The sequence below is a fragment of the Eucyclogobius newberryi genome, unplaced genomic scaffold (genome assembly GCF_026437365.1).
Source record: "Eucyclogobius newberryi isolate DKJ021-1_F unplaced genomic scaffold, fEucNew1.0.hap1 SCAF_1, whole genome shotgun sequence".
Classification (NCBI taxonomy): domain Eukaryota; kingdom Metazoa; phylum Chordata; class Actinopteri; order Gobiiformes; family Gobiidae; genus Eucyclogobius; species Eucyclogobius newberryi.
In genome coordinates this window covers 35,602,016-35,613,069 of record NW_027315723.1, presented here as the reverse complement: position 1 = coordinate 35,613,069, position 11,054 = coordinate 35,602,016, and the positions used below count along the sequence as shown (strand labels likewise).

Below are 11,054 nucleotides of genomic sequence, written 5' to 3'. Positions count from 1 at the left end.
TCTTAGTGCACATTTTCAGGACATTCATGAGATGTGCACACAGGGACAAGACACGGAGCGATGCAGTCGTACACAGCCAGGACAAACCGCAAGCAGACGTTTTGTGGGAACACACGCGACAAATGGAGGGATCTATTTATCTTTCGGATCAGTGCTGGACGATGAAGGCTTTGGTCTTTCGACGGGGGCAGGAGGGGTTGTAAAGGTGGTGGGGGGCGACGGTGGGGATGTTGAGCTTCATGTTCGGTAGCCGGAGGCGGGTGGACGGAGGCCCGGGAGGCTCAGTCCTGGAGCAGGCTCTCCTCGGACTTCCAGCTCAGAGAGGAGAGGGTCTTCTGGCGCCGGGAGTACTTCAGCTGCAGCAGGTCGCCCACTTCACTGATGGCGGCCAGTGCCTGCAAAACAAGTGCACGGTTTCAGAGTGTTTATACAAAGATAAAGAAGACAAGGTATGCTTTTTCACCAGGGTCCTACTATAACATAAGCAGATCTTTTTTTCTTTTACATTTTGTTCCTTGTAAACCGCAATATAGATCCAAAACGTTGTAGTAATAGTTGACTTCCTGTTCAACGATAAGCCCCGCCTCTTACAGCAGATTGTCATTTACACGTTTCTTTCTAAGTTGCTATGTGACATTTTAGAACCAAACGTGTATCACTCTGAGTCTTCATTTTTCAAATAATCTCAGCTAAGAACAGAGCAGTGGGGGGGATAGGGGGAAGGTGAAAGTAGGAATCTTCTGAGCACTCGAGCCCGTAACAGGATTAACTCGAACATCAAAATACAACTTTGAGCAAACGAATGATGATGAAGAAGTGGATTTTGCATAGTATGTTCACTTTAATTCAGTTTTAATTCAAATACTAGAGTGCTTGCTTTGTGTATTATGCGGGGAGCAGTCAAATTAGTGAAAATATGCCTTTATCTATATTTTCCATATTGATTGTGTTGAACCTTGAGGCCTTTAAAATACACTATCGGCCAAATAAAGGCTGACTTATGGAGACTTTTTTTGCCCGTGCCTTAACTACTCGACCACAGGGCAGCACATGAAGCCTTTTTTATACGTGTTTTAGAGTTGGTTTGGTCTAAACACTTGATTTGTGACACTTAGATTCGTCGATTAATTGTAATAAACACTTAATTATATATTTGTTATACTTCCATCGACTTTTAAAGGTGCACACTGTAACTTTGCTGGAGCGTCCGCCACCTCAAAGGTCAGAGACAGCATTTTAAACCCCAAGATAATAAAGAATAGTTCAGTAATAAAAAGATCTATCTATGTATTGACTATAGTTTTATGGAACATTTGAGGCAAAGCAACGCCAGAAAAGTTACATATTGCGCCTTTAAGATATGTAAAATTGAAGAGGTAAATTGGAGGCAAAAACGAGGCCTATTTGAGGAAAGAAAGACAGAAAGCCCATAAGACAATTCATTAATCCTACAGAAATTGGCAACTCCATGAAATAGCTGCTTATACAACCGGTCGTTAGCTTTTCCAGCTAAAATCAAAGCTAATTGGTCAAATAAAAGTGAGAGCAAACAACACATAAAAGCTCATTTTGTATGAGAAACTGCCAAACTGGAGCGAGCAGGTTCTGACTTAAAGAGCCAATCGATGTAACGTGTCATAAATGAAGTGATGAGCCTACATCGCACATGAATCAGCAGGTTTTTAACGTGTAACGGCGCTGCAGTAAAACGACTGAAGCCAAGGTGAACAGGCGGCTCCCACGGTAACCACAAACTCCTCCAGTCTTTCCACAAGAGACCGTATCAGCGCTGCAACACCGCGTGGCACCTGGAAACAATTTACCTTCCCCTGGCCCGCGCTCCTTTCTTTCTTTTTTTCTCTGAATCCCACTGAAATATCTGGACTGGGCTTTTCCAAAAGACGGAAAAAGCGGCGACTGGGAGCGCTCTACAAAGGCGAGCTGATGCCGCTTAAACGGGCTATTACATGCGGTGTTGACACGCTCCTCGGGAAGACGAATGAAGAGGCTTTGGAGAGACGCGGCAAGTCGAATAAAAGTCCCAAGTCTGAGCCGCGCAGTAATTCTTACAGACAGCTTGGCCCGTGTAAGATCTCTGAGAATGAAAAAGGAGATTATCGCTCGCGCTCTCGGTTCAAACTGAGCCTGAACCGCGATGTCAAATGTACACGGGCTTAAGATCAAACTGAGTCGGAATTGGGGCTCAACTTGCAACTGTTTTGTCTTGTTATATTGTGTTATTTCTGTTTTGCTCAGGTTTTGCAGAACGTCAAGATTTGAGCTGTAGATGGACGACTAATTATACTGCAGATACAACATATGAACTGAAGAGTTTCATCCTCAGTGATCGATTCATATCACAGTAAATCAATCTAAATCAATCAAATCAAGATTGCGATTATCTGTCTTTTGGGTTATAGTCTCAGAGGCATAAAGTTTTCTCAATGTTTGTTTAAAGTGATTTTTCTCTGAATTATTGTAGTAGTCAAGTGAATATTTCGATTGCACATTGAGACTTTTTATACATTTTCAACCAGAAAAAGGGTTGAAATATGGTGAGCGACGACTTCTAGATAAAGAAAATTTATGAAAAAAGTGCATTATTGATTAAACTTAGAGGTCGTTTATTCTATTTTTGACATTTTGACCAGATAACAATCAAAATATGACCGATCGTTGCAGTCTGACTTGGTGCAAACTGCCTTACTCCTTAGTGCACCAGCAGAGGGCACAAGACTAGATCTCAGCATAATGACATCGCAAACTAAGATCTTGTGGTATTTTCCAGACGCACACATCATTTCAACTCATGCTACAGGAAATACCAAAGCTAAGGTGACTTAAGTGCTTCCAAATTCCTGAAGAATGCATCATACTTCTCCTTTGGGAAAAAGGTGACTCAGTGATTGTCGTGGCTCAGGCGTTGGATGACTAACCGTGTCCAGCATTTCCCTGGTGTGAGCGGCCGAGATGCAGAAGCGCGCTCTGGACTCTATGATGGGCGTCGCCGGGAAACCCACCACCACCGTGCCGATGTTCCTCTTCACCATCTCCCGCCCGAAAGCCCTGCCAGACCAAAGCGTTTCAGACGAGGCTAAAACACGTTCATGCCATCGGAGTTTAATGAATCACGGAATGAGGAGTTACCCGATTTTAGCCGGCATGTAAAGCATCAGCGGGACAACGGGCGAGTCGTTGTTGCCGTAGATAATGAAGCCCATCTCACGGAGTCTTTGGCGGAAGTAGGTGGTGTTTTCCGAAAGCTGCTTCAGACGCTCAGCGCCTAAAGGAAGAGAATACCAATGAGCTATTTGTAAAGCTTAACAAAGATAAAATGAACCGTTAAAAGAAACGGAGATTTTTGAAAATGATTGAAAAGTGATGTAAACATGATTTTTGCAGTGATAAAGTTTTGTTTCGTCCCTGTACAGATATATTGTGTGTGTCTTATGGTCAAAATAGGACCGCTGTGTGCTGTCTGCATCTCAATATAGAGTGTTTTATCCTCTGCGAACCAGGAAGTGTTCCGTTAGCATACTAGCATGACTCTGAAAGTCGTGAAAAGGGGAAAGCGAGGGGCTCAAAACCCCTACCATGGGTATAATGGCTGCAGATCTTTGGAACACACTCCTGCTGTCAGCCGGGAACAAGACAATCACAAACTGCTCCGGCGATTATGAGACATCAAAAGCCAAATTCGACAGACAACTGACAAAATGGGACATTTATTTTTAACTAAATATGCTTTTCAAGCCTTCTTTTCTTTGGATGGCACCCACTTATTTTCTAATGTATTCTTTACTTATCTTGTGTTCTCTCTGGAAGGAAGGAAATAAAAAAAAGAAAAGGTTAAAGCGCTTATTCACTAATTTCAGTGAATAATTACGATGCGAAGAATACGAAAAGGAAAGGAAAGTTTGGACCGCTGATACTGTTTAAAAAGGAACTAAATCTGTTTTTCATCTTTTTTAAGACAGTAAAGATTCGGTCCACCTTAAATCTGTGTACATTGTTGTTTGTGGACTTAAAAGTCGTACTGCTTAACCTGGGAGATGAGGCGCTCGTTAATCCCGAGACAAACATCTGCTGAATGAGATTTCCATTCCAGATGAAAAACTGCCTCGTCAGCCTCGATTATGGCCAGAAATAGTACGAGAAATAACATATAAAAGTCATCTATGGAAAGAGCCAGACAAACTTCCAGCTCCTGCCTTTGAAGTCGATTCTTAAGGTTTGTTTGTAAGGTGAAAAAGTCAAACTAAACATCATCAATCCTCACGCGGCACGGAGATCCTCTGTGCACTTGAATCCAGGCAGAGATCAGAGCGTGGAAACACAACAACACATGGCTTTAAAGGAAGCAGCGGCAGCAGCGGCAGCAGCAGCAGCAGCAGCAGCAGCAGCAGCAGCAGAAGCAGCAGCAGCAGCAACAACAACAACACGCATCTGTCGGGCTGGAGAACAATACGACCACAATGGAATCAAGACCCTGCACATCTACTCAATCATCAGACAAGTATTACCACAAAAGGGATCGTTTTGAAGTCTTTCTTGTTAGTTTTTCTTTTGCTTTACACTTGTTGAGCTCGTTTGTTTGTTGCTTTTGGTCTTTTGGAGGTGTTATTATCAGTGCATTGCCCACATGACTAAAGATTACACATGTCAAAGTCAAATTTCAGTTTTAGAAAGCAGTTCAATGATTAATCATGCGCAAAGGCAGATAAAGTAGTGTTGAGCACAAAGTAGTGGTCCAAGAAATGACACAATTAAAGTAAAAAGTATCTGGGGGAGTAATTGCAATAGTAACATGGATTTAAAATGTAATGTTATTGAAACTTCAAAATAAATGAATAAATAATGCAGAAAATGTGGTATTTTGAAAAGATTGACCACAGAAGTGAGAAAACAAAGCCATATCTGAAGGCACAAAAAACACAAATACCGTATTTTCACCTTTTTCATAGTTTTGCCCAGGGTACGACTTATACTTATATATATACTTATACTCCGGAGCGACTTATATGTGATATAATTTGTTATTTTCACACTTGCAACCGCATTTCATACTCCAGTGTGACTTATGTATGTTTTTTCTTCTTCTCTATTATACATTTTATGGCTGGTGCGACTTATAGTCCGGAAAATACGGTACAATCATTCAATATTCTCAACATAATGCTGTTTGCTGACACGTGGAAAAAGGACCCAGAATGTTTGAACTAATAAAGTAAAAGTCAAATATATTACCCAAGTGTACGTAAAAGTACAATGATTGAGAAGTACTGTTACTCTGGTCATGATTATTACCACCAAAACAACAACAACAAAAGTCTTGCATTTGCCAATACAAACCAGGCAAAAATGGATGGAAAAGCTCTGCGACGTGACCTCAAACCGCCAAGACCAGTTCCAGAAACTCACGCAAATCCACTGTCACTCGGTCTGAGCCTCGGCGTTCTGCATCTTCAAAGACTTCAGACCGTGACAGCTCTGCAACCAATCAAACGGCCATTGTTTCCAGGAGGAATTCTTGTCAAACTGGAATCTGCTCGGAGAGGTCAGTCCGTGTGCGGCCTCGGCTGACACTGGTGACGTTGTCGAAGCGCTGAAACCGTCTCGAATGTACAACTGCGCCGACTCACGACAGCGCGTCAACATTAGCTTGCAGGTTGAGCTGTGTGGATACGACGCCTGGTATTCTTGAGTATTCTTTTTTTGTACGCGCTAGGCAACAGCGTGGAGATGTTATGTTTTGCCAAGAACGTGCCAGACTTTAGCCTTTAACTTGTCTGTCTAGCTAAAAACTACCTCGATAAACCTGTCTTCTTATTGAAAATGGGCCCATCTCGTCACATTTTATAGAACGTGCGTCTAAGGATGTATTGTACAGTGATCATTCAGGTCGATTGACAATTTTAGAAGCAAACTTTCGTCTCTATAATTCAATATATACAGTAAAAAGAACACTGAAATACACAATAACTTTTTATCTGACCGCTTTTGTCACGCTAACATCATTTTGTCATTCAGAGAGTTTGATTTTGTAACGCAAGACAATAAGACAATGAAAGAAAATCAGTATCAGTAATCGTAAATAACTGTTCATTTCACTGTATAATAATCCAAATACTCAAAAGTAGATTTGTGCTCAGAGAGATACATGAAGTGAGCACGTTTGAGAGAGTTTTTTTTTCTTTCTGTCACTTTTAGCAAGAATTCCATCTACAGTTGTATAAGTGAGTGACCGCTTGACTTGCAACTTGGCCTTAAGTTTTAACGCCATACTGTGGAACATTCCAGGCAGCGCAATAACATCTCCACGGAGACAAGCGGGTGGCAGCTCATCCACTAGAAAAGTTACCTGGTTTAAGTTGAATTTAAGTTCCTCTAGTACAACAGTTCTAGCTCCACGCACAGATCTTCTCCTCCCTAAACTCAAGACAATATTCAAATTAGAGCTGGGTTTCGATTCAAATTTCAAGAATCGATTCGATTCCGATTTTTACGTTTCAAAATCGTTTTTTTCCGATTTCTCAGATCCCATCCGATTCGCTCCGATTTCGATCTGATTTCCGATTCGATCCGATTTCGATTCGATCCGGGGGTTAATGTTATTAAAAATGAAAAATGTATTTGAACCGTTTCCTTCACTTCATGACTGTGTAGAGAAGCAACATATTAAAACTAGTATTATATCAATATTAAACAGCAAATCTTACAAGTATTGGTAGTTACTGATGGCTGGAAGACTGATGAAAAGGTTAAGGGTCAATCTACCTTCAAGAAACATAATCCAGGAGTCCTGAATTATCTTTCTTGAAGGTAGATTGAAGTTCACTGAGGGAAATGTAGAAAATAATTTTAATTTAAAAAAAAATAAAAAAAATAAAAATCGATCTTTGGACGTACGGATCGATAATCGGTCATTAATATGCGAATCGCTTAAAAATCGGAAAATCAATTATTTCAACCCAGCTCTAATTCAAATGAATCAGATTGTGAAGCCATTTCATTTGTTCCATTTTGCATTGTAGAAGTTTGACTTCACATCTGTGTTTTAAAAGCCTCAATCGAGCGCCACAAAGTAGGGCCTGTTCTTTCAAAATAAGCAATATCTGGTAACTTTGTGCACGGTCCAGGAAACTTTGATTGTTGTTGATTTATGTTCTGCGACTATCGAGAGCAAATAAATCACAGCAACGCCCGTGTACCCCAGGAGGAAAGGTCATTAGCTCGCATATCGGTCAAAGCGGTTGAAGTGGTACAGTCTTTACGCGCTGGTTAATCATTCCCAGTAGAGCCTCGATATGGCTTTTATCGCTATGGGGATAACGGCCAAAGGAAAACAAACACAAAGAGCGGCAAAGTACAAGAGAAAGTTGAGACCTGGTTCAAACAGAGGCAAGGTGACACGGCCAGTGCGGTGACGTGGAGCCATGGCACCATCTAGTGGAAATGTGAGGAACTACATTACAGTCAATAATCCAGTGTGTTCCCATTAACTGTGTTTTAGAGGTGGGTGGTGTATTATTACTCGAAAAGGGATGGACAATTAAGAGTATAATGAATATTAATAGGGCTGCAACTAGTCGATCGAAAATAAGAATCTAATAATTATCAGGACTATACAGACTCTAAAACTTAAGAAAAAGTTAAATTATTAAATAAGAAATGTTTGATTCTTATTAATAATAGTCTTTAGTTGCAAATATTCTCTGTCTAGAAGCCTTTCAGTCACCATATTTCAAAGTCTCAATGGACAAAAAGTGTAGATAAACTAGTTATTCAAACAGAAATGTGCAGTATAATACAAGTGTATATAAACAATGTATTTAGCCACTTCTGGTACTTTACATTCACTTTTTGTGCTGAACGTGATTAAAATATTTACAGCTATGTTTTTGCATTTCTGATTAATTACAAAAATATATATTTATATGTAGGGCTGGGCAAGTTAACGCGTTATTATCGCGTTAACTAATCAATTATTTAACGCGATCAATTATTTTAACGCGCATTAACGCAGGTTGGATTCCCCTGGTCCGCACCAGTTCTAAAGCCTCATACAAACCGCTGCGCCCGACGCAGAATTTGAGCGCGTGTACATTAGAAAGACAAACGCACCGGACGCGCAGAATACAATCAGCAGCAGACGTGCGTCTGAGTCGTCCTGCACATGCTCAGTGGAGGAGTTGTGCTGTGCTGCTTTTCTCGTGGTGTAAATGGATTTTAATGTTGGACCATGGCTTTGGTTTATTAACTTTACAAAGTCAGCGGCTATAGGCGCCAGCCGAGGCAATCCACCGGCCCGCCGGGGGCCCGCGTGAGCAGGTCCCGCCGGGGGCCCGCGGGGGCCCGCGTGAGCAGGTCCCGCCGGGGGCCCGCGTGAGCAGGTCTCGCCGGGGGCCGTAGCTGGGGAGATCCGCGAGAAGGGCCCGGCGCGCGTCTTGAAAACGTGAATAATCTGGTGCCTTAGCAACTGGCTTAGTGCAGAGGAGTAAAAAAAACACCCAGTTTTAGGAATCTACAAACTTTTCTGGTTCTTTTCAATGCCCTGGCAGTGGCAATAAGCTTTAGTTTTGTGTTTGATAACATTGTTTAAGTTAAAATGTACACAATGTATTTATTTGTATTTAACTGGTTAAGTGTTTGTTTGCACAACTAATGTTATGGTGCTTTAGTGTCAAATTCTACAATTTGTGCTGAAGTGTTTTCTGGTTTAGGGACATTTGGTACTAGACTGGTTCTGCTGCTCCTAAAATGTGTTTTGAGTGTCTAATGTTTAATGAGATTACAATGTTTCTGACGTTACCTCTGAAGTGGCCTGTTCATCTTTAATGATTGTGGCTCAGGATTTTGTGGCAAGTGAATACTTCATATTTTATTTAACAGCTACTGAATAAAAATGCTGATGCACTTTACACTTTTTTTGAATTCATTTTGAATTTTGCACGTAAAAATGCGATTAATCGTGATTAATCAGGGAAATAATGCGATTAATCGCGATTAAAACATGTAATTGTTGCCCAGCCCTATTTATATGATATGATTCTCTCTGGTGTTACTCACCCAGTGGAGTCCCATCCTCTCCCATGATGATCTTCATGGAGCTGATGATCTGTTGGGCCACAGGGGGCGACATGGAGGTGGCATAAAGTCCACTGTGGGAATGTGTCCTCAAGTAGTCAATCAGATCCTGGCAGAACAACACAAATGTGCACAATATAATTAGACACGCTGCAGTTTTTGGTCAGTAAATGTGTTATTATGATATTGAGGAGTGTAAAATAGTTCTTAATTTTAGACTAGGGATGTAACAATATGCAAATCTCACAGTAATACACTATGACAATATTCATTTAAAACATTACTGTGATTTTCCAAAGAATTAAGATTAAAACGTCTTAATAATGCTAATTTCAACATTTATAGATCTGGATCTATGTAGTTCCCTGTGTTTTTTTAGCTGCTGTTGCAACAAAACAATGCATTTAAGAAAAAAACCTTGAAATCCGATATATTGTGACAGCCCACTATATTATTCAGACTTTTGACGATGCGATATCACGATATTTCAGTTAGACAGTAGCAAAGTTTAAAGCAAAACATCAAATTAATCTATTCCTCTCCTAATGAATCTTATTATTTTTATTTTTTGCCTAAACCTCTATTGCCTCTTGAAATTATGCATTCGATTTGTAACAAGGTGAAGACTTTTTAGCCCAAAACTTTGATAAGTCCTTCTTTATAAATCTAAAACAATACTTAACTAAATACAGTATTTGTGTTGACCACAGTCCTCTTTTGTGTTATTTATATGGGAGTGTCTGCAGAGCCGCGGTGCGCGGACGAAGCTGCCATGTTATTTTTGTGCCGGCCACGCGCCGCGGCTCCTGAAACTGCGCCACTATTTGACCACGTTTTAGAGCCGTTAGGGTTAGGGTTAGGGTTAAGGTTAAGGTTAGCCATGACGCTATAAGAGAAGTCCGGCGGTTCCTGAAACTGCGCGGCCATTTGACCCCCGGGTGCCGTTTGTCAAAAGTATAAATAAGTATTGAAACTGGAAGTATTGATCACATAAACAGGACAAAATATGACCTGCATGGTAACATAAAGAAAATAATATCAATTGTGTTTTATTTTTTATGATCATTGTGTTATTTAAAACAGTATTGTCTATTATTTAGTATCAAAATAGAGCGTGAAATGTTAGTACACAACATAGAAATAGTATTTGTTTTAAAAATGTATATCGTCACATTCTGTACAGCATTTTTGTAGCCTTAATTCAAACCTTTTTGCCTCCGATGTATCCTCCCGCTGCCCCAAAGCTTTTGGTAAACGTCCCCATCATGATGTCCACGTCTTTGGGGTCCAGCCCGAAGTAGTCCACCACGCCTCGGCCGTTGGGTCCCAGGGCTCCGATGCTGTGGGCCTCATCCAGGTAAAGATAAGCTTTGTAACGCTTCTTCAGGGCAATGATCTCAGGCAGGCGTACCATCGACCCCTCCATACTGGAAGACAACGGAAGAAAATACACTGAGGGTGGTCGACAAAAATGTATATCGTGACAATATTCAGATGATATTATGGCAATTAATTATGTCAATCCATAAAAACTGTGCCAAAATGTGGCTGGAAATGTCATGGTTAATGTTTAGGTATCGCAAAAACATGAATGGACTGTAAACTTGATGAGAAAAGTGAAGAAATATCACTTTATACACTATGCTATGTACTCAATATTCAAATGTTGCACATATCCAAAAGAACAATCGCAGTATATCCATTTTTCACCTCATCTTATACAAACATAATTTTCTTTGTCAACACTACAGCAGATGTAACTGTTTACATGACATTTCCATAATCTGATAACTCCAAAAATCAGCTAATGATTGGCGTGAATGTAAACATAATGTTGGGAACCATCAGTGACACTGATCTTTTTACAATACTTTCATCCTGGTAATAATAATAAACAGTCAAGAGTTTATTTGCTCACTGCATCAGACATAATATAAAGTATTAAAAGAGGAAGAAGAGGAAGGAGA

General features: G+C 40.5%; 1 protein-coding gene across 1 annotated transcript in view; it reads right to left on the bottom strand.

Annotated features, from left to right (window-relative positions):
• The window catches only part of sptlc2b (serine palmitoyltransferase, long chain base subunit 2b), a 35,624-nt gene that overhangs the window by 453 nt on the left and 24,117 nt on the right, over positions 1-11,054 (bottom strand). Inside the window, exons 8-12 of the mRNA XM_072444792.1 lie at positions 10,295-10,514; positions 9,070-9,196; positions 3,148-3,283; positions 2,937-3,066; positions 1-395 (exon numbers count right to left, since the gene is read on the bottom strand). The exon at positions 1-395 is cut by the window's left edge and continues 453 nt beyond it. Of these exons, the coding sequence (XP_072300893.1) occupies positions 282-395; positions 2,937-3,066; positions 3,148-3,283; positions 9,070-9,196; positions 10,295-10,514 (727 nt within the window). The 3' untranslated portion in view covers positions 1-281. The remainder of the gene's footprint in view (positions 396-2,936; positions 3,067-3,147; positions 3,284-9,069; positions 9,197-10,294; positions 10,515-11,054) is intronic.